The sequence below is a fragment of the Podarcis filfolensis genome, assembly GCF_964270895.1.
Source record: "Podarcis filfolensis genome assembly, chromosome: 16".
NCBI lineage: Eukaryota > Metazoa > Chordata > Lepidosauria > Squamata > Lacertidae > Podarcis > Podarcis filfolensis.
The window spans coordinates 26,865,276-26,888,714 of record NC_139620.1 but is presented as its reverse complement, the minus strand read 5'-3'; the positions used below and the strand labels follow the sequence as shown (position 1 = coordinate 26,888,714).

The window sequence follows — 23,439 nt, the reverse complement described above, 5'->3', positions numbered from 1 at the left end:
GGACCCAAATCTTCCCCTCCTCCCGAGTGCCAAGCAATTTCCCGAGGTCATTCCATGGCCTCACAACTTAGGCCCAGCAGCGTCAGATAGAGTGCCACTCTACATGGAGGCTCAATCTGGCTCAGAACCACAGATTGGCCTGATCCTTCGTAAAAAAAAAAAAAACACCACGTGAGTTAGTGGGCACCCCTGCGGGATCCACCTGCCTGTCTTTCCCAGATCCGCTTCCTTCCTTGGCTGACCAAAGGAGAGGATGGGAAACTCGGGCAGCTGAGAGAGAAGTCTGCAGATAACAGCAAACAGATGCAAAGGGGAGACGTGGTTTTTTTAAGCGGGGAGAGGACTTTGGGGGCGATGACTCCCTCTCCTAGCAGAATTTCACACCAAGAACAGTTGATGGAGAGCACTGGGGACAGCCCCTGTCCTCATCAAGAGCTGCGTTTGCTGCCATTCCCAGGAGGTTCTCCTGGGCTCTAGGTCGGGAATTGGCTCTGATGTGACCAAAACTTCACTCAACGGGCAGCCCTGGAGCTGATGGTAGGCACTGGAAGTGTCACCCCATCGTTGAAGACATTGCTGCACCAGTGGAACTCCCCGCCACTGCAGCATGGCCTAGCTCTCAAGCCCTGTCATTCCGGTCAGAAGCTCACAGCGACGGCAGGCCAAGGGCTGAGGTAAGTCAGCGGTTTCCCTTCCCTCATTTTGGCCTGCTTTTCCACCTCCCCTCTGCTCCTGGCAGAGGCTGTTTGGGCTGAGGCAAGGGAGATGCGCTAGGCCGTGGCCTGGGTGGTTGTCACGCAGAAGATGAGGGGGCACCCCACTTCCGGGGGGGGGGGGCTTGAGTTCTGCCTCCCTCTGAAGCTGAGAAGGATATTGTGGTGTAAGCCTACATTGCCAATTTTGCAATGGAGGGGGTGCTTTGGGGTCCCACCTTTTCCCATAGTGGGGGCTTTGGCTGCTCAAGGTGGCCGCAGGTTGAGGTGTGATGAAAGCTGGTCCATTTTGACCTGAGCTGGGTGCCTTCCATCGATCGGCACCTCTGAAAACATGATCCTGGACTCGGTGGCCTGATCCAGCAGTCACAGGTGGTTTTCCCCTGCCAACCTGCGCCTGCCTGTGGCTCACAAGAAGGTCCTGAAGCAGCCACCTTGCGGAGCCTGCAGGATCAGGCCAAAGGGGGCCCGTCTAACCCAGCCTCCACTTCTCATTGTGGGTTTGGGGGGCTGGCCCTGATCCTGCCTCTCTGCCTGACTGTAGCAGGGCCTGTTTGGTGCCTCTGCATCCACTGAGGATGGAAGCAAATGTCCAGAAGGCCTCCTCTGTTGTCGTTTCCCCAGCCTCTCCTCCCAGCCTATCCTTCAGCTCAGGCCTCCGTGGGACCCTGCCTGGAGCAGCCCCTCCTGCCCCCTCAATCTATCTCCCCCCCCCCCTCCAGAGCTATCAACACTTTCCTCTCCTCCCTTGAGAGCTATTCAGATGCTCTTTGAGAGATGCCAATAAACTCTTTGGTGTGAAAGTAAAATTGCTGTCCCTTTCTCTCCCCCCCCCCAATCTTTAGTTGCCACTAATGGGATGGCTGCTCTTCTGAATGCTGCTGTGGGTCCCCCCCCTTCCCCCCTCAGAACTTTAAGGTCTCTCAGATATATATTTTCTCTCTTCCTCCCACCCCACCCCATTTTGGCCACTGTGCAGCTCTTGTGTAGGGCTGGACATTCCCGAAAGGGGGGGCGGCGGACATGTGTGTTGGAGTTTCTCTTGGGGCTCCTGAATGGGACACACAAAAGCAGCACCCTCTGCGGCTCATGAAAGCAGCGGTTCACTCTGTGGGCAAAGGGGCCACCTCAGCTGGATGCTGGACTTTGCCTGTGGAGGTCCAGGTTCGAATTCCCCTTGGCTGCAAAGTTGGGGGTGCGGCGGTGGGGCCCACGGCGCTTGCCAAGAACCAAAAGGCTTGCGGGCCGGAATGGGGGGATGAGAAGGAAAGCGGAGTTTGTTCTGTGGAGGAAGTGGGGTGTGTGTGAAATGCGAGGATTTGGCCACAGCCCATGGCGTCACAGCTGGGGGGTGGAGTGGGGGGGCTGGTGTGCCTGCCACGGCTCCCTCCCCAGAGCATTCAAGGGAGCTGGAGCTCCTCAAAGCGGAAAAGGACCCAACTGAGACAGAAAAGACAGAGTTCTAGCCCTGCAGCTTTCAGCGGGGGGGTTCTGTTGGGGTCTGCCTGATGGCCTTTTTCTCCTGTCCCTTTGCACTGGAGAGGGGGTTTCCTACCAATAGGGAACCTATGTAAGGACTCTATATGGGCTCTTGGATACCCCATAAAGGAAAAGGGCAATTTTTTATTTACAACAGGGGCAGTGAGGGTGGCAAAGCAGACTTGACTTTCTTCCTCTTGGTCCTAAGGCTTAAGCCCAAAACATCTGAGAAGCTTCTGGATGGTCAAGCCTGCTGAACTTTATTGTATCAAGAAGTGGGTGCTGAGCCCGGCTGCATTTTGCTCTGCTTTATTTCTCTCTCTCTCCCTCAGCCCCCAGCCCAGAAGCAGAAGCTAAATCAGGGTTTCCCAAACTTAGGCCTCCAGCTGTTTTTGGACTACAGTCCCCATCACCCCTGCTAGCCAGGGATGATGGGAGTTGTAGTCTAACAACAGCTGGAGACCCAAGTTTGAGCTAAATGAAAGGCATGTAGTTAAAGAGAGCAGGGATCCTGGGCACATTTACTTGTGAGTAAGTTCCCCCCAGTGTACTCTGGGCAGAACTTGGTTGCATATAACCCGCTGGTTTCCTTAGGCTTACAAGGTAAAGGGACCCCTAACCATTAGGTCCAGTTGTGGCCGACTCTGGGGTTGCGGTGCTCATCTCACTTTATTGGCCGAGGGAGCCAGCGTACAGCTTCCAGGTCATGTGGCCAGCATGACTAAGCCGCTTCTGGCGAACCAGAGCAGCGCACGGGAACGCCGTTTACCTTCCCGCCGGAGTGGTACCTATTTATCTACTTGCACTTTGACGTGCTTTCGAACTGCTAGGTTGGCAGGAGCAGGGACCGAGCAACGGGAGCTCACCCCGTCGCAGGGATTCAAACCGCTGACCTTCTGATCGGCAGGTCCTAGGCTCTGTGGTTTAACCCACAGCGCCACCCGCGTCCTTAGGCTTACTTACAAGTAAACATGCCTCGGATCGCAGTCAGGTTCTAGTCAGAGGAAGAGCATGGCCTGGACAGCAATGAAAGGAGGCGCTGCAGCTGCCTGTGGAGCCCTTTGAAAGAGCCCTTGCCTTTGCATTTTCCTCTCCGGGGGATGTCAAGTGGCTGTGAAGCATTTCGCATCTTCCTTCCATGCTGCTAACTAACCAGGAAGGAGTGGGGGGTTGAGGTGGAGAAAAATAAGTCTTCCTCTTGTTTTGCAAGAATAGGAGTTCTTCTGAGCAGCCCATCCCCACCCCTCCAGATTCTGGATAGGACCCCCCCCACCTCCATCCTCCTCCTTCCTTGCCTCCCAGTTGTTATTTATCAATTTGATTAAATTCTGCCCTTTCTCCAAAGATCCCAGGGCAGTGTGCCACATTAAGAACACATTTTACAGAGCATCAATAATCGAAACCTGATAAAAAGCATAACAGGGAGCACAATACCAAACCAATCATCATAACAGCACTCCCTGTTTAGATTTGTCTTCTGCAAGACCCAGAACAAACAGAGGAGTGGGGGGCTGGATTCTGCCTTGGAGCAGCATACTTGGGCTGTGGGCACATTGCTGTCTTAAAAATGCAGCTAGTTGTTCTTTTTCTCCACTTGGATCAAAACCAGTTTGGCAGCGGCCGGGTGGGGTGTCTGGACCAGATGAAAAGGCAGCATTCCCAAGGATAGTGCTGGGCTGTGATTGTGGCACCCACTGGGTGCAGAGTAAAGGGTCTATTGGGACAGGTCCACAATGATGTGCAGCCAGTGAGCCAGTGCACCTGGCGGTTAACCAGAAGGTTTGTGATGGCCTGGGAATCCGATTCAGAGGCTGAACCAGAGGAATCCCAGCCTGCACAGGAGTCCCCGCCTCCAGGGCCAGCCGAGCTGGGGCAGGGCCTTGGATCTGAAGCGCCTGCACCTGTGCCGGATCCTCAGGAGCAGGCACCAGGTGAATCCACTCTGGCTCCGGAGGTGGTTGAGGACTCAGTGCCTACAGGTGAGTCTCCCCCTGGGTCCAGTAACCCTTCAGCCTCTCCTGAACTGCAGAGGCTCAGGGCAGAGAGGCGAAGGGAGCTGGTTTCTCCCAGGAGGAGTGCTCGCCTTAAGGCCAGGAGAGGCGGGTCTCCTGGGGGCCGGGACCACCCCTGGCCTCAGAGAAGATAAAGGCCAGTCAGCCCAGTCCCAGGTTGCGGGAGCAACGTCGTTGAAGAGCTGTTTCGGCCAGCACCCAGTCCGGTTCCCCCAGAGTTCCTGTCCTTGCCCGGCTCCTCGCTGTGGACCCCGCTTCGCCCGTGGAGGACTGTCTGCTGACCCTCGACTCAGGTCCTGGACCTCGCCCCACGGTAACCTCCCCCCTGGACCAGCACAAGGTTGGTGTTTGGAGCCCAACCATGGATGGATGTGGGGGGCAAGAGACCTACGTTGCCGGGGATTGGACTCTACCATTCTATGAACTGGTACTTGGAGATGCAGCCAGTTCTGGGGAGGAGCTCGGCTCAACAATGGCAACAACAACATCCCAAGGTGCTTGCGCATTGGAAAACAGAAGTGGATGAGGACGCATGAGGAGAAGGGAGGGGAACTTCTGACCTCGCTTGGCTGCTGGGCTTCAGTGAGACGGGAAGCGCTGGGCCGGCCAGCCACTCTCAGGGTGAAGCTCTGCTTTAGTTAGGGGCTTCGGTGCGCCATAAGGGGACCCATTTGCCTCTGGGTAATGAACCCTGGCTGGGATGCGGGTGGCGCTGTGGGTTAAACCACAGAGCCTAGGACTTGCCAATCAGAAGGTCGGCGGTTCGAATCCCCGCAACGGGGTGAGCTCCCGTTGCTCGGTCCCTGCTCCTGCCAACCTAGCAGTTCAAAAGCACGTCAAAGTGCAAGTAGATAAATAGGTACCGCTCCAGCGGAAAGGTAAACGGCGTTTCCATGCACTGCTCTGGTTTGCCAGAAGTGACTTAGTCATGCTGGCCACATGACCCAGAAGCTGTACGCTGGCTCGCTCGGCCAATAAAGCGAGATGAGCGCCGCAACCCCAGAGTCGGCCACGACTGGACCTAATGGTCAGGGGTCCCTTTACCTTAATGAACCCTGGCCCTGGTGTAAGGAAGACGGTTCCCTTGGTGTGCCTGGCCCCCTGGCACCTCCCACCGCTTGGCTGGTCTGAGTGGGCATTAGCTGTCCAGGGAGGGGCCTTTCCTTCTCCTGGTGGGGTTTCCTGTATCTCAAAGCCATGTTAATTCACTGGGCTTCTCCTCTCTCCACTCTCCAGCCATTGCAGAGCAGCAGCAGATATTTCCTCTCTTTGTTCCTGCTGGACATCAAAGGTTGGGGGGGGGGCAAGAGAGAGAGAGAGACGGGGCTGGCTCCTCCCCACTTGTTAAACCTTCATAAGCCAGGAACTCACCTTGGCTCCAAGCTGAGTCTTTCCTCCTTTGGCCTCTCTGTTGTGTGTTTGGGTCTGGACTCCTGCGATCCTCACACATCTCTCTGGCTCCTTCCAGCACCTGGGAAGATGCAAGCCGGACCAGGTAGGTGCTGAGCACTCCTGGATTTCTTAAGCTCCAGAGGGGAGAGGAGGGAAGCTGTGTCCGCCTGGCTTGCTAGGTTAGTTGTGGTGACTTTCTGGACAGTAGGAACAGACCAAAGCCCCAACAGAGCCAGGCTGTGCTCTTGTATTGATTGCCTCTCCTGGATTGGGACCTGAGTGTGCTTTATCTTGCGAAGCGTGGACAGCCTGCTGTCTCCATGCCACTCTCCCCACACAAACCGTGGGGCAGGACTGCATTGAGGAAAACCTGATTTTAAGGAAATATCAACCATCTGACTTTCTGAAGACATCCAAAGGCAGCCCTGTTCAGGGAAGTTGTTAATGTTTGATGTCGTATTCTGTTTTAATTTGTTGGAAGCTGAGTGGCTGAGGAAACCCGGTCAGATGGGCGGTATGTATGTATGTATGTATGTATGTATGTACGTACAGTGGTACCTCGGGTTACATACGCTTCAGGTTACAGACTCCGCTAACCCAGAAATAGTACCTCGGGTTAATAACTTTGCTTCAGGATGAGAACAGAAATCATGCTCCGGCGGCGCGGCGGCTGCGGGAGGCCCCATTAGCTAAAGTGGTACCTCAGGTTAAGAACAGTTTCAGGTTCAGAATGGACCTCTGGAACGAATTAAGTACTTAATCCAAGGTACCACTGTATGTATGTATGTATTATAGCTCACCCCAGTCTAAACAACTTCTCTTCTTCTGCACCCCCATCCAACAAGCGGGCTTCATTCTGCCTTTTTGTGGGTCTCCCAGGTGGTCAGAAAGGCCTCCTGAACTTTTATTTCTGTTCTGGAGCTCAGATGCGCTTGCTCCAAACCGCATTTGCTTAGCAGAGGGTCAGAAACTTCTCCTGCGACCTTCAGTGGTAACCAAATCTGTTCCACCAGCAGGCTGTCACTGGTAAAATACTTCATGGTATAACTCCGTGACCGTGCTGAAGGCAGCCTGTTCAGGGAAGTTTTTAGTGTGTGATGTTGTGTTGTGTTTTGACAATTTTTTGTTCAGAGCCACCCAGTCAGACAGGTGGCATATAAATAATAAATTCTGTTTTTGTTTTTATCATGCTCCGTAGCAAATGCTCTGCTGATGTAAGGAGACATATGCTAGGGATGAAGGACATTGTCCCCGGTGACCCCAAATGGTCCCCCGGTTTCCAGGCTGCCTTGCCATTTGGGCTGAAGGCTTTGCTTGTTTGGGGGGAATCTGTTGGTTGGAGGCTGTTTGCTTCTTTGTGGCTCAACCTGGGAAACGCGCGCGCGTGTGTGTGTGTGTACTTTGCTTGTCTACCAGGGGCCGGCAGATACCTCTTAATGGAGGATTGGGAGAGAGGCAGAAGCAGGGACTTATAGGAGGTTCAGCTGAAAACATCGGGGATTTTCCTCCCATTTTTTAATCTATTTTTTTTAATCAACAACTAATATATCCGCCAAAGGCACGCTTTCTGTGATTTATTCCACAATTCTTTCATTTTACACCACATCGAGCTACAATCTGAAGCTACAAAGTGAAGAGAGATTAGCATATGTGCCAAACAAATAAGACACACACGCCTCCTACGCCCCTCGAAATTTAAGCGTTTTCATTGCGATGATTTGATGAAATCGGTTGCTCCTCTAGATTGAGAAATTGTTTCAGAACTTGCGGCTTGTTGATCAATGGGCAGTGCTTCATGCCAGCCCAGACAACCTTCTGTCAAACTCTGAAACTTGCTTCCTGCCAGCCGCAATCGCCCCCATCTTTTGCAAAAAGAACCGGTGCCACCACTCAGCATGGTTGAGCAAATGCCAGTGCACAAGCCTCTTAAATGTCCCAGCTATTTGAAGAGAAGCAGTCCCGTTATCTTAATTTTCTTAATTTCCCGCAGAATGTGCTGCAGTTGCCTTGCACAGAAGTCTCTCTTTTTGGAGCCCTGGGCTCTGCCTCATGATTCCCCTCTCTGCCACTGCTTTTGCTGTACCACCAGAACTTTTCCTGCACCCGCTCTGCCAGCTTGCTTGCAGGGAACCCCCCACTCTTGCCCCTGGCCCAGAGCCATCCGTTCTATGAAACCCACCTCCCTTCCTCTCTTTAAGGATGTATTTTGTGACCAGTGGGGGACAAACATCCTCCTTTGCTCAAAACGTTTTCGTGGCTCCTTTCAAATCCCTGCTGGAGGAGATGGAGCCTAGTCTGGCAAGGAGATGTTAACAGTCCACAGCAAAGTGGGTGTCACTTCTGCAGGAGTCCATTAATGCTGAATCAAAGCAGGAAACTGATGGGGAACTGCAGGGCTTGTTTTGCCTTTGGGGTTGCCTGCGATTTGGAAGTTGGTTTTGCTGTTTGTCCTTAAGAAGTTCACCGAGACAAACGAAGCACTTCCGCACCCTCTCGCTGGTTGACAGGGAAGCTAAATAAGCAAAGAATCCCGATCCTTAAAATGTTGTTGTTGTTGTTGATCTTAAAATGATTTCCTATCTCAAATCCCCACCCCCATATCTGTCTTAAATTGTTTTGGTTTTTTTTAACATCATTTTAATGTAATTATTTTATATTTCCCACTGTTTTTTAAAAAAAATATTTTCCATTGGTTTTAATTCTACATTTAATGCTGTACTTAATGCATTATACTGTTTTTTATGTGCTCTGTTTCCTTCCTCCCTCCCTTCTCTACTGGTTCTTGACATATACGATATATATATATGGGTTTTGTTCTTGGGCTCCAGCTCCCCAGAAAGCAGAGCCAATTGTAAATTATGATGGGAGTTGAAGTTTTCTATCTATCCCCCATGCTCCCCAAACAACAAAAAACCCCACCCTTTTTCAAAAGACTGTTTGGGGACAGGTGGTTTACTATTCCCCCACCGCCGCCACCCCCTGATTTCTCCTTTGCACAGCTTGGATAGCTCAATTGGTTAGATTGTGGTGCTGGATAACACCAAGGTTGCAGGTTCGTTCCTGAAATGGACAGCTACATATTCCTGCATTGAAATGGGTTGGACTACAAGATGATCCTCAGGGTCCCTATGATTATATGAAAACCATAAAGAAATGTGTTCGGTGTTCTTGCTGGCAATGCCTATGGCCCTCTCTGGGTACCAGCCACAGGGGAGTTTAGCAGTTTAAGCAAAAAATATCCACTAAGCATTAAAAGTTGGAAGGGGCAGGAGAGTCAACCTTCAGGGGGCAGGCAGAGCTTGGGGGAAGACTTCCTTCCGCTGGAAGGCATAGCATTTGGGGGTGCTGGGGGGGGGTTCCCCTATGCTGGATAATGTTGGAAGCTTTTCTCAAAGTCTAGGGTGATTCCAGCCGGCTTTGCTCCTTGCAACTAAAGCAACCAGGAATCTTCCAGCACCCTAAACTCTTTAACACATTTACGGTGACGACAGCTGAAGCTGTCCTAAAGTTATTCGTGGTTTCCCCCCCTCAAAGTACTGGTTCTGTCTTTTCTTTCCATCCAAGATGCCAAAATTCTTCCCGAATCTTTGGAGGCCTCGTCTCCTCACAGCTCCATTGCGGTCACCCTCGAGGATATGGACCTCTGGATGAAGTTCCATCAAGTGGGAACAGAGATGATCATCACCAAATCTGGAAGGTGAGCTGAACGCTGTTCTGTGCCCTTTTGAATCTCTGTTTCTTTGGGGCTTAGAAAGTCGCCCTTGCCAAGGGGACGGGGCAGCACCTCCTTAGGTGATTACACCCTCAGAGCTTCACTTCAGGCAAATCCTCCTTTAACCCCCACTTTCCCAACCTCCAGATGTTTGGGGGCTACAGCGCTCTCCAGCCTCAGGATCATACAGCTGGAGCTGATAGGAATTGCCCAAAACATCTGGAGGGCACCAGGCTATGGAAGGCAGACTTCAAAGTGCATTGTCCTTCCCTGGTTTCCTAGACGTTTCTTCATATTGTCATTTCCTTATGAATCTGGATGAAAGTAGTAGCTCAGTGAGGGACGCAGGTGGTGCTGTGGGTTAAACCACAGAGCCTAGGACTTGCTGATCAAAAGGTCGGCGGTTCGAATCCCCGCGTCGGGGTGAGTTCCCGTTGCTCGGTCCCTGCTCCTGACAACCTAGCAGTTCGAAAGCATACCAGTGCAAGTAGATAAATAGGTACCGCTCTGGCAGGAAGGTAAATGGTGTTTCCGTGCGCTGCTCTAGTTCGCCAGAAGCGGCTTAGTCATGCTGGCCACATGACCCGGAAGCTGTACGCTGGCTCCCTCGGCCAGTAAAGCGAGATGAGCGCCGCAACCCCAGAGTCGGTCACGACTGGACCTAATGGTCAGGGATCCCTTTACCTTTAGTAGCTCAGTGAAGAGATGGCAGGCACCCTTTACATGCCAAGCACCATTGCAGCAATCCCAGGCAGGGCCAGGGATGTTGGTTACCTGAAACTCCAGAGAGCGGCTGCCAATTGCTCAAATGAAACCATTCCTCTTTAACCAGGCCTTTGGCTGATTGACATCCAACGCCCTTTAAAAATGTGTTGGGGAGCGGGGGGAGGGAATTATTGGGTTGTTTTTGTTTTTATTATGTATTTCATATATTTAATATGATGGTTTTGTCTTGTCAACTGCCCTGAGACCTGCAGGTATAGGGTGGAATACGAATGTAATTATCAATCGATCAATCAAAACAGCGTCTTCCGTTCCTGATTTCAGAATCCCAGCCCCCATTTCAGTTCATTCTTTTCAAAATTATTTTGGCAATATGATGATGATGATGATGATGATGATGATAATAATTTATTTGTACCCTGCCCATTTCCGCAACCACCCTGGGCAGCTTCCAACAAAGACCAAAAATACACAAAAATGTCACACATTTAAAAATTCCCTGAACAGAGCTGCCTTCAGATGTCTTCTGAATGTCAGGTAGTTGTTGTTCTCTTTGACATCTGGTGGGAGGGCGTTCCACAGGGCGGGCGCCACTACCGAGAAGGCCCTCTGCCTGGTTCCCTGTAGCTTTGCTTCTCGCAATGAGGGAACTGCCAGAAGGCCTTTGGCACTGGTCATCAGCATCCAGGCAGAATGATGTGGGTGGAGACGCTCCTTCGGGTATACTGGGCTGAAGCTGTTTAGGGCTTGAAAGGTCAGCACCAACACTTTGAATTGTGCTCGGAAAAGTACTGAGAGCCAATGTAGGTCTTTCAAGACTGGTGTTATGTGGTCTCGGCGGCAGCTCCCAGTCACCAGTCTCTGGTTTAGCATTCTGGATTAGTTGTAGTTTCTGGGTCACCTTCAAAGGTAGCCCCACGTAGAGCGCATTGCAGTAATCCATGTGGGAGATGAAACAGATGCCTATTTATACTTAGCCAAGTAGGCAGACACTGACTGCAGGTCAGATCCTGCAAAACTCCAGTGCCACAAACCCCAAAGGGTGCAGTTTGTTCATCACCCTTTCCAGGGGAAGGGCTCCTTTCTTGGGAACAGCCCTCCCCACTGTCCACAGATAGGCCTCTGGGCATCTTGCTTGGTTCCGCTGGGCTCTGGGCCCCCCTTCTTCCTTGCCAGGGGTAAGAAAACACCCTCCCAGCTGCAGCTTGATTCTGGTAGTTGAGGGCAAGGGCTTACTCTAGAGGAGACCCACCAGCATAGCCATCCTTCTTGCAGCACTTGTGCCATTCCATTAAATAAATCTGGTCGGCTTCAAATCCAAAGTCAACGGTGAGGAGGCAATTTGAACATTATAAACCCGAGATGGATCATAGAGAAAAGCCCAACATGGCCCCGTTGTGTCTAAGCAGATTTTAGGAGGAGCTCCTGCAGGGGTTCCTGGGCTTCAGGACAAGAGAGGTCCTGTCCCCCAACCAAAATATCCCTCTTTCAAGTCCTCCTTAGTTTCCCAGCACTTTTTTAAAAAAGTTTTTTATTCAAAATTAAAACAAGACATATTATCCAGAAACATATCATCCTTGTTTCCCCCCCATTTTTCCTCCCTCCCCCCACCCTCCCCCCCACACACCCCGCCCGCCCGCCCCGACTTCCCTCAGTTCCAGTCTTTGGTTTCTCTGAGACTGCTGTTTTCTGCATGTTACAAAGTTGTATAGATCCTCAAACTATTTAGCTGATTATTATCAATAAAAAGTTTGTGAATGTTTATTCAAAACCAGCCAAGGAGTCCAGTTCGCTTTGTTGCGTCTTCAGATACTTTGTAAAGGGTTCCCATTCGTCCTTAAAGTCACAGTTATCCTTGTCCCGTAGCTTATATGTCAGTTTTGCCAGTTCTGCATAGTCCGTCAATTTTTTTGCCATGATTCTTTAGTTGGGGTTTCTTCAGTCTTCCATCCTTGTGCTACCAGAACTCTCGCGGCCGTTGTTGCATACATGAAAATGTTTTTCAGCTTTTTTTGGCAGGCCTTTCTCTACAATCCCCAACAAAAATGCCTTGTGTTTTTTAAACAAATGTTAAATGGAACATTTTCTTCAATTCATTATATATCATTTCCCAAAAGTTTTTAATTACATTAAAATCCCACCACATATGATAAAATGTCCCTTCCTTTTCCTTACACTTCCAACATATATTTGAACTAGTTTTGTACATTTTCCCTAACTGCACTGGTGTTGTGTAACATCTATACATCATCCATGTAATTCTCCTTCAATAGGGAACAATCTGTAAATTTTAAATCAGTTTTCCATAATTTTTCCCAATCTCCCAATCATAATGTTGTGACCTACATCTTGTGCCCATTCCCAACACTTTTAAAACAATGATGAGGCCTAGAACCTTGATCTAAAAGAAACTGGGACCTTATTCCCCCTGCGGCTACACAAGCCATCAGCCCAGCTTTGAAGCCAAGTTTCTTCTGGTCAAAGCTGAGACTGGCTTGAGGGCACAGAGGAAGTTCATGGTCTTTCTTGGTTGCTGCTCCTCCCCTCCCCTCTGAAAAGCTTCATCCTGGAGAGTCCAGCATAAACAGGGCCATCTTTCCTCCTCTCCACAGGCGGATGTTTCCCCAGTGCAAGATCAAAGTTACGGGCTTGATCCCCTATGCGAAGTATCTCATGCTGGTGGACTTTGTGCCAATGGACAGCTTCAGGTACAAGGTAAAGGCTTTTCTCGGTGTCTGGGTGTGATCCAGGCTCCTTCTGACTGGTTTAACAGATTAAGGGTCCGGCAATTAGGCAGAAGCCTTCTGATAAAATTGCTCTGGTGTGTATTCCTCCTTTGCCAGCCTAAGCACCCCCCAGTTGTTTTGGGCGGCTGTGCCGGCAAGCAAGGGCTGGTGGGAGCTGTAGTCCAAAATATCTGGAGGTCTCCAGGTTGTTGAAGGCCGTTGTCTGACTGGACTTTTGTGGAGCATTTTAGGGTGGCGCTGTGGGTTAACCACAGAGCCTAGGGCTTGCCAATCAGAAGGTCGGCGGTTCGAATCCCCGCGTCAGGGTGAGTTCCCGTTGCTCGGTCCCTGCTCCTGCCAACCTAGCAGTTCGAAAGCACGTCAAAGTGCAAGTAGATAAATACTTCTGGCGGGAAGGTAAACAGCATTTACGTGCGCTGCTCTGGTTCACCAGAAGCAGCTTAGTCATGCTGGCCACATGACCTGGAAGCTGTATGCCTGCTCCCTCGGACAATAAAGCGAGATGAGCGCCGCAACCCCAGAGTCTGTCACGACTGGACCTAATGGTCAGGGGTCCCTTTACCTTTACCTTTTATTGGGGTAGGGGAAGCAGCAGTCAAATGGAAACATGTTGATAAAAATAGGTTGTGAGAGGGAAACCTCCATCAGGCTTCAAATTACAGTGGTACCTCAGGTTACAGACACTTCAGTTTACAGATAATAAATAGTGAGATATATCTTCTGTAGACTTGCATCCAAAGAGGCATTATTGCTCTGACTGGAGTATGCATTTTTATTTCCCTTCAGGATATGTGAATGGTATTACAGTGGTACCTCAGGTTACATACGCTTCAGGTTACATACGCTTCAGGTTACATATGCTTCAGGTTACAGACTCCGCTAACCCAGAAATAGTACCTCGGGTTAAGAACTTTGCTTCAGGATGAGAACAGAAATTGTGCTCCGGTGACGCGGCGGCAGCAGGAGGCCCCATTAGCTAACGTGGTGCTTCAGGTTAAGAACAGTTTCAGGATAAGAACAGACCTCCGGAACGAATTAAGTTCTTAAGCAGAGGTACCACTGTACTGGAAAGGAGATCCTGGCTAAAGAACTTTCTGAATTTTTAAGAACTTTCTGGTTTTCAAGCAGAGGTTGGATGGCCATCCGTCATGGATGCTTTAGCTGAGATCCCTGCATTGCAGGGGGTTGGACTAGATGACCCTTGGGGTCCCTTCAAACTACAATTCTATGGGTCTATCTTTGGGCAGACCCAGGGACGCAGGTGGCGCTGTGGGTAAAACCTCAGTGCCTAGGACTTGCCGATCAGAAGGTCAGCGGTTCGGATCCCCGCGGCAGGGTGAGCTCCCGTCTTTCGGTCCCAGCTCCTGCCCACCTAGCAGTTCAAAAGCACCCCTAAGTGCAAGTAGATAAATAGGTACCGCTTTATAGCGGGAAGGTAAACGGCGTTTCCGTGTGCTGCTCTGGTGCCGGTTCACTGGAGCAGCTTTGTCACGCTGGCCACGTGACCCGGAAGTGTCTCCGGACAGCGCTGGCCCCTGGCCTCTTAAGTGAGATGGGCACACAACCCTAGAGTCGGACACGACTGGCCCGTACGGGCAGGGGTACCTTTACCTTTATCTTTGGGCACTTGGGGGGCTCCTGAGGACTCAGGCCCGGAAAGGTTGAAGCAGCAGCATCTGCAGCACTGGGAACCTGGACCTCAGCTGCTTGTTCAGCCCAACCGCTCTTCTTCCTCCATGGGAGGGGGGTCCTCCATGGCCAGTGGACCCCCCCACTACCCCCAAGCTCTTCAGGATGATTGTGGGATCACTACAGGAGTGATCCCACAGTTCAAGCAGTGACCTGGGAAGTGAATGTGGCGGGAAATGCTGCGGAGGTCTGTTCATCTTTTCTCTTCCTCATCTCCCAGTGGAACAAGGACCAGTGGGAAGTTGCTGGGAAGGCGGAGCCACAGCCTCCCTGCCGGACCTATGTCCACCCCGACTCCCCTGCCCTGGGCAGCCACTGGATGAAAGAGCCCATCTCCTTTCAGAAGCTCAAGCTGACCAACAACACCCTGGACCAGCATGGCCACGTATGTCAAGAGAGGGCTGGGGAGAAGGGAGGGAGTTTGTGCAGCGAGACATTAGGCGAAATTGGAGGGGAGGGTCAGGAGAGGGAGGGGAGGCCTGAGGCAGGTGAAAGCAGGGCCCAATCCACCGCAGCGCCCTCTTGCATGGCCCTCATTGGAGCTGCAAGAGAGTAGGGCATGTCCGGGGATAATTCAGACTGAAATCTCCAGGTGTCAAAAAAAGTTATTTATGTATGCCACTACTGTGGCCCGTGTTTTGTTAGCCCCAAAATGGAAAACGAGCAAGGTCCCAACTAAAAAAGAATGGCAGCTTAAGCTGACAGAATATGCACAACTTGCAGATTTAACCTGTAGAGTAAGAGAGCAAGAGGAACATACGCTTAGAAAAGATTGGAAAACGTTTACTGAATATATGGGAAATAACTGTGTGCAGCTGAAAATGCTGGCAGCGTTAAGATAGATTCAACAGTGTAAATAAGTTTTGATGGATGTAATAATGGAATACTGAATGGTATAGTTTCTGTAAAATATGCAGGGATTTATGATATGTAAAATGAACCATGGAAAGAGAAGGGAAGTCATTGATATCTTAAGGATGTAAAAATGAGTGCTTTAAATTTTAAAACAGAATATTTGATAAAAATTAGATTTAAAAAGTAGGGTGTTGTCAGGGGCTCAGGAGCAGGAGCACAGGGGAGAGAGGAAATGGAGAGCGAAGGGGAAGAATCCGAGGGCAGCGTAGGGGAGTATGACAGTGGCCCGAGAGATTCCATGAGCTTCTCCAGCGAATCAGAAGATTCCCAGAAGGGGGCGTCGATGGTCAGGGCAAGGGGGGTCCCAGGGGGGACGCACCAGAAACAAGGAGCCAGCGGGGAACCCCGAAGCAGCAGCGGGAGATCAGGACCAGTTTCCCCACCAGAGCGTAGTGGGGGGGAAGAGTCACATGTGTCAGGGCCAGCGTCTCCTCCAGCGGGGAGAGAAAGTGAGTCAGGGCTGACCACGCCTCCAACGGAGGGGAGGTCAGTTGCAGCTAGCCTCCCCAAAGGGGGAAGCAGTGACAGCAGCAGTGAAACGGTCAGGAGGAAAGTTGCTGGCTGGGCGCGCGCGCCAAGTTCAAATGTACAGGCGCGGGGGACAGCAGGAGACCCGGATGGGGAACCAGCTCCTAAAGCCCGCCGGAGGGAGGGGGAAGGCTCAGGGGATTCAGCGTCAGAAGAGTCTAGAAAGGGTGAGACCCCAATGGACAGGCGGAACCAGAGGCGGAAAGAACAGAGGAAGAGGTGGAGTAAGGCTAGAGTCTTAAATTGGTGTCAGGGGGGAGGAGACTCAGACGGAGCATCAGCGGTCTAAATGTTAAGACGTAGAGCTGCACGCTGCGGCTCTGGAAGTGAAACTGAACTTCAATAAAGACTTTTGTATTTAACAACGAAGTGGCGTTGGTCCTTTGTGAGCTGGGACCTCGGGCAGCTCTGACAGGTGTGTTTGCCCCTCTGCTGCCGCTCTTAGGTGGAATCTACAGACATAAAAAAACACTGTGAAAATGCCTTAATTAAAAAAAAATACACTGAATTTGGGATAGCTCACTGTTGCCATCTAGTGTCGCATTTGTATATTGCACTTTACAACACATTTAAAATGTTTTATTTGCCGCTGTACTTTAATGGCACGCAAAATCAGTCCGGGGAAGGATTTGATTTCCTTAGGCAAAGCGTCTTGGCTCCCCCTGCACAAAGGCTCTCTCTCATTCTCTCTCTCTCTCTGGGCAAGGCCTCCCCCCACAACTGCACAATGGCAAGCGCCCCTCGACGTTCAGCTTCAAACACTGGCTGAGGTGCTCCCTCCTTCGTTCCCGACAGCAGTTCCCACCAAAGGAGGCTTCCTGGCTGCATCAGGAAGCCAGTGTGGTGTAGTGGTTAAGAGCGGTAGACTTGTAATCTGGGGAACCGGGTTCGCGTCTCCGCTCCTCCACATGCAGCTGCTGGGTGACCTTGGGCCAGTCACACTTCTCTGAAGTCTCTCAGCCCCACTCACCTCACAGAGTGTTTGTTGTGGAGGAGGAAGGGAAAGGAGATGGTTAGCCATTTTGAGACTCCTTAAAGGGAGTGAAAGGTGGGATATCAAATCCAAACTCTTCATCATCATCATCACTTCCTCTGTGTCTTCCTCCAGGTCATTCTCCACTCCATGCATCGCTATAAGCCTCGCTTTCACGTCATGCAGGCAGACAACCTCTTCAGCACCCACTGGAGCGCCTTCCAAACCTTCAGCTTCCCAGAGACAGTCTTCACCTCTGTCACGGCATATCAGAACGAGAAGGTGGGCAGCAAAGGGTCGGCTGGGCCCTGTCCCTGAGCCTCTGCTACAAAAGCTGTGGAGGGCTGTGGCTGTTGCTGCTCGTGGACACAGCAGAGCTCCCCAAATATTAGGGGGCCTATATTCAAAACAGAGGGGAGTATTGAGCCTGGAGCATGTTCTGCAGGACACCAGCCAGCCCCGGTCTCATGCGGCCCTTCCTGGCAGCACATGTCCCCACAACACATTTTGCGCAGAGCAGCTGCCTTAAAATCTCCGTAGACCCAGGGCCTAGTGACCGTAAAAACTGTGACAGCTCCCTGCAGGATCCTCTTGCCTATACATTGCTGCAGGTGGTCCCTTCCAGGGGTCCAGTGGCAGAACCTGTGGCTCAGACACTCTCTGAGCCAAGCTGCTGAAGGACAGGCACCCCACACAGGTGGGGAAGAGGGGGCACTCTGGCCTGCAAAGAGGAGCAAACTAAGGGCTGGGTTCTTCAGGTCTCCTGGGACTTTCTTTAAATTTCTCTGCAAAGGTTGGGGAGAAGAAGAGGCAGCTCTCTGGTCCTCAACCAAGTTGGAAAGGCAAGATCCCAAACGTGGGGCAGGGCAGGGCGATAACAGAGATGGATGTTTGGTGCTAACGCTAGACTCTTGTCTCTTTTTCCAGATCACAAAACTCAAGATCTACAACAATCCATTTGCTAAAGGCTTCCGAGAACACGGGAAGAACACCCGCAGGTGGGTCAAGGGCTGGTTCAGGTGCCTTCCTCGTGACAACAGCCGTCACCAGTGGAGAATGGCCTGGTGGGTCGTATCCTGCATGTGTGGGTGGGTTTTTTGGGGGCGGGGGGTTCTGTCTCACAATGGGAGACCTGTTGAAATGCCAACTTTTGGGCAAAGGGACCCCTGACCATTAGGCCCAGTTGTGGCTGACTCTGGGGTTGCAGCGCTCATCTCACTTTTTTGGCCGAGGGAGCTGGCGTACAGCTTCCGGGTCATGAGCCAGCATGACTAAGCCGCTTCTGGCGAACCAGAACAGCGCACGGAAACACTGTTACCTTCCCGCCAGAGCGGTACCTATTTATCTACTTGCACTTTGACGTGCTTTCGAACTGCTAGGTTGGCAGGAGCAGGGACCGAGCAATGGGAGCTCACCCCGTCGCGGGGATTCAAGCTGCCAACCTTCTGATCGGCAAGTCCTAGGCTCTGTGGTTTAACCCACGGGACCTGCCCTTTAAAAGGCACAGTTGTGACTCTCCCTGCATGACAAAGAGGAAGATCTTACGCCATATTAAGGCATCTGTGGCAAGCCGAGGGCCCTACCCAGCTCCTCATCTAGCAGGGGTTTGTAAGGTCCAATCTAGAGAGCTGCAAAACGCCTACCACTGACTACTCTTTCCTCAGAGAGGGAAAAGTTCAGAAAAACAGTTCAGCCAAAGGTCAGAAGAGGACATTGATGGAAGGACCCACACTTGGCGTGGAGGAACCAGGTAACAAGCAACAACCCTGCCAGGTATTGGGTAGATGCATCACCTGCCTTGATCGCCCCCCCCCAAAAAAAGGGCACCCGGCATTTGACTGACTTCACCGAGAGCTTGGCAGGTTTTTATGGGCCACAGTGAGGTGTAAAGATGCAATGTTTTCCTTCCTCAAATGTGATCTCAGCAGAAGTGTGAGCCGGTTCATACACCGGCCTGCATTCGCTAGTACAGATAATTTATTTCAACAGCAAATGTATTTGCATTTGGGAAAAAATTACAGTGGTACCTTGGTACTTGAATGGCCTGGCTCCCAAACAAATTGGCTCCCGAACGCCGCAAACCCAGAAGTAAGTGTTCCAGTTTGCGGAAGCTTTTCAGAAGCCAAACGTCTTGACGTGGCTTTCGCTTGAGTGCAGGAAGCTCCTGCAGGCAATCAGAAGCCGTGCCTCGGTTTTTGAATGGTTTTGAGAGTCAAACGGACTCCTGGAATGGATTAAGTTCGAGAACCAAAGTACCACTGTACAGCTGATCATGCAGATGGGGGAACCAAAAGGCTGCTCAGAATCCCCTGCAGTGTGCTGGCATCCATTCTATATCTGGCTCCCCATTTCCAAAGCATGCTACAGGTGTGTTGGAGCCTGGAGATGGAGCAATGGGTGGTGGTGGAAAGGAGAGGCAAAGTGGGGCCCAGCCAGAGTACGGGCAGTAAAGGAACCACTAGTGACTTAACAGGACTTAACTTTTCAAAAACCAAACTGGTTCTGCTTTCTTTCTGGTAGCTACAGGTAGAAATAATTCAATGGCAGACCCATCCATGCTCTGCTCTTCCCCACCCCTAAAAATAAAAAAAGTACACAGCTTGTATAAGTTATGCAGACTGTCTCTCCAGAGTGGTGCATGCTCTAGTTATCTCCCACTTGGACTACTGCAATGTGCTCTATGTGGGGCTACCTTTGAAGGTGACCCGGAAACTATAACTAATCCAGAATGCGGCAGCTAGACTGGTGACTGGGAGAGGCCACCAAGACCATATAACACCAGTCTTGAAAGACCTACCCTGGCTCCCAGTACGTTTCCGAGCACAATTCAAAGTATTGGTGCTGACCTTTAAAGCCCTAAACGGCCTCGGCCCAGTATACCTGAAGGAGCGTCTCCACCCCCATCGTTCTGCCCGGACACCAGGGTCTAGCTCCAAAGGCCTTCTGGTGGTTCCCTCACTGCGAGAAGTGAGGTTACAGGGAACCAGGCAGAGGGCCTTCTCGGTGGTGGCGCCCGCCCTGTGGAACACCCTCCCACCAGATGTCAAAGAGAAAAACAACTACCAGATTTTTAGAAGACATCTGAAGGCAGCCCTGTTTAGGGAAGCTTTTAATGTTTAAAGGGTTGTTGCGGGAGGCAGTGGAAGACAGGAGTGCCTGGCGTGCTCTGGTCCATGGGATCACGAAGAGTCGGACACGACTAAACGACTAAACAACAGCAATTTTAATATTCCGTTGGAAGCCGCCCAGAGTGGCTGGAGAAACCCAGCCAGATGGGCGGGGTATAAATAATAATAAATGATGATGATGATGATGATAGTAATGATGCCAGTATTTATTCACTTTCTTATTTTGTAGAATTCCTTCTGAGTGTGTTAAATTAGGAAGAGCTGCCACCCAATCAGCACAAGCCATCTTGTTTGGCCCTCAAGCATCCCATTAGCCATTTTGGTGTGATTGGCTTTTAAAAAAAATAATAATTCAGCGGACTCGATCTAGATGGGTGTTGAGGGGGCTTCAATTCTTTGCCCCCTGCAGTCATTCCAGTCCAGATTGGGGTTCTTAAACTGGCACTGGAAAGAAAAGCTCCCAATGGAGCAAAGGGGAACTTCTCCCCCACAGCAAACAGCAGGTGAGCACCCCCCCCAATATCTGGATTAGGCCACACAGCAAAGACTTAAATCCCCCAACTCCATGCCAGAGTTTGAGTTTCAGTCACCCCCTGCCCACCGCATGTCAGTCATGCAGTTGCCAAGTACTCAATGGCCAGACACACAAGCTCAGAATATTTGCAAAAGGTATCGTATTTTTTGCTCTATAAGACGCACCAGACCATAAGACGTACCTAGTTTTTGGAGGAAAACAAGAAAAAAAATATTCTGAATCCCAGAAGCCAGAACAGCAAGAGGGATCGCTGCACAGCGAAAGCAATGATCCTTCTTGCTGTTCTGGCTTCTGGGATAGCTGCGCAGCCTGCATACGCTCCATAAGACGCACACACATTTCTCCTTACTTTTTAGGAGGGAAAAAGTGTGTCTTATAGAGCAAAAAATATGGTGATTTATATGCAGATGCAGCTGAGCAATGGGTGGGCTGCATGTCTCTGCCTCAACAGCTCTATTGAAGCAAAGCCAAAAATGAGGGGAGGGAGGGGAGATCTGGGGTCTGCCATAAAAGATTTATCCCCCTGGCTAATGGCATGATGGGCACCTTGCCTGGCTTCCGGTTTGATGCCAGCAAGCACCACCCACCTGTCCTTAGGCAGCTCTCGGCAGCTCTGAGGCCTCCTCAGGTGAGCCCATGACTCTTCAAGCAGCCTCAACACAGGTGCTGTGTTCAGGTGTAGGTACCAGACCAGGTACCTTGCAGGCTTTTCTGCTGGGAGATGGACCTGGCAGAGGAAGCTCTCACTGTTGGTTTTCTCTGTGTGTCAGCTCTTACGAGGCATGAAAACATGGAGGTGAAGGAGGAGAGCTATGCTATTCCAGTCGGCAACGGCAGCTACCCCATCTGGGTCTCGGAGCAAAGCAGCCACCCTTCCTCCTCTGCCCCTGCAGGGGCTCTGTCTCAGGGGGTGGAGGAGAGTGCAAGGACCACCCAAGAAGAGCAAGTGCCAACACCTCCCCCGCCTCCCTCTTCCTCCTTACAAGCATACAGGTAAGAGAAGGCTGGGGAGTAGCATCACTTTGTAGACACTCCTGCCATAATGGCCCATCAGGATTGTCTCTGTTCCAAGGGGGTGGCTCTTACTGGGTCCCAGAAGCTCAGGCAAGGGCTCTTTATACTGTTCCGCTGAGCAGCTTTGATTTTCTTCTCTGCACTCCAAACACACCTGAAACCTTTTTTATGTATCGTAAGAATGGAATTTGTAAGCCACCTTGCTGGGGCGGTGAGAGCCAAAAGGCAGCAGAGATATATTTCTATAAATACAGAAACACAGTCGGGGCAAGAGGCAAACACTTTCCCACGAGATACCCTTCCGCTGGTGTTCATTTCCATTAGCAATGAACGAATGAGCAAGCAATTCCAAATGTAAAAGCTTTTAATGGCTGATTTCCATGTGGAAAGGCGGCCGACAATGCACAGTGGGTGGTTAGATGGACGGATGGGGTGCTGCCCTTGTGGAGTTAAGAGGTTTCTTGGGTGGCGTGACAAGGGACCAAAGCCCCAGGTCACATTTTTACGCTTTCTCAGAAGATGCCCACCTGCGGAGGCTGCTACCAGGACCCCTGAAAGGTCCTGCTTCTTGAGGTGGGCTCTGTCTTGTTTCCATCTTCTTCTTGGCTTCTCTTTTAGGTTTCACGAGGCTGGCGAAGGCTCCTTTTCAGGGGCCCTCCGCGACAGAGTATCTCTCAGTGAATTCCGAGCCAGACCCCCGCAGCTGGACTTTGCCCCAGTTCCTGAGCAAGACCCCAAACTAGCAGACAGCGGCTTCGCCACCAATCTCCCCCCACTTCCTGCTACTCTCCCTCCACAGGACTACTCTGGGATGGTGGCCATGGCTGTTGACCCTGCAGGGAAAGCAGGATCCCGGAGGCCCATGTACAGCCCCTACACCCCTGACCAAAGCTTCAGCCAGTGGGTGGTTCCTCCACCGACACCCTACCGCCCTATGAGCTACTCTGGGTTTCCTACAGACTACAGTACGCAGGGGCCCTCAGGCCACCCCCCAGGCGCCATGGCAGACTGGAGCCAATATTCCTTGTTCCCCTATGCCTGCTGGTAGACGGCTAGGAGGAAGACTTGAGGGAAGGGGAGACTTTGTGAGATCTGCCTTATACTTCTTGCAAAGAAAGGCTTCTTACTCTTCTCCCCTTTGCATTTCTCCACCAAAGAGCAGCCATTCTAAACCCTGGAAAGCTTGTTTGGAGCATGTGTCAAGACGCTGGCTTGAAAATTGGGACAGTTGCCAAGACATACATCTCCACATCCACTCCTGCCACCCCAATTTCCTTCAATAAAATGGCAGAATGTTTCATTGGTTTTTGAAGCACACACACACACACACGAAGAAAGTGCTCTAGGCAGATCTTTCTCCCTTTTCCACCTGACAAGGAGGAGACACAGAGCTACCTACAAAGGAACAAATATCAAGCAAGAGAAAGGAGGCCTTATGGAAAAGTATTAATCAGCTGAAAGGCCTCTAATCTGTTTGCTGCAGGTGAAACAATAACAGCACCCTCTTTCTCTCTTGCACCCTGCCCCAAATCCTAGGATGGGACAACTCTGTTAGGGAGTGGATCACTGCTAGAGCTTTGCATACTCCCTACCACTTCTCAGTTCCAGGAGTCCAGGAGCTATAAAGGAAATGTTCCTTTAAGCATATTCAGGGTAAGAGACCCACTCTCTTGCAGCCACAAGAGCGCTGTGGGGAAGGGAATGAGATCCTCTTGCAGAGAGTATCTTCTGCTATCGCAGGAAAGCCTGACGCTGGCAGCCAGCATGACAGTGAACATTCATGGCATAGATGACAACTATTGCTGCAAGTTGGATGCATGTTTTATTGAGAGTATGCAAACTGGGCAATGGCTGGTTGTGGGACCTCCAGTGAAGTAAA

General features: G+C 51.1%; 1 protein-coding gene across 3 annotated transcripts; it reads left to right on the top strand.

The window, feature by feature from the left end:
- Positions 1-419: 419 nt before the first annotated feature.
- On the top strand, positions 420-23,206 carry LOC310751186 (T-box-containing protein TBX6L-like). 3 transcript variants are annotated; one of them, XM_083590342.1, is made up of 9 exons: positions 580-674; positions 9,161-9,293; positions 12,644-12,746; positions 14,688-14,852; positions 17,019-17,165; positions 17,811-17,881; positions 18,548-18,633; positions 21,317-21,539; positions 22,179-23,206. In XM_083590342.1, the coding sequence occupies exons 2-9, from the start codon at positions 9,232-9,234 to the stop codon at positions 22,606-22,608; spliced, it is 1,287 nt and encodes a 428-aa protein (XP_083446468.1). In that variant the 5' UTR covers positions 580-674; positions 9,161-9,231; the 3' UTR covers positions 22,609-23,206. The 3 variants fall into 3 exon arrangements, with proteins under 3 accessions (XP_083446467.1, XP_083446468.1, XP_083446466.1); XM_083590340.1 differs by lacking the exon at positions 580-674 and adding an exon at positions 5,615-5,699; XM_083590341.1 differs by lacking the exon at positions 9,161-9,293 and having other exon boundaries at positions 420-674.
- The last annotated feature ends 233 nt before the right edge of the window (positions 23,207-23,439 follow it).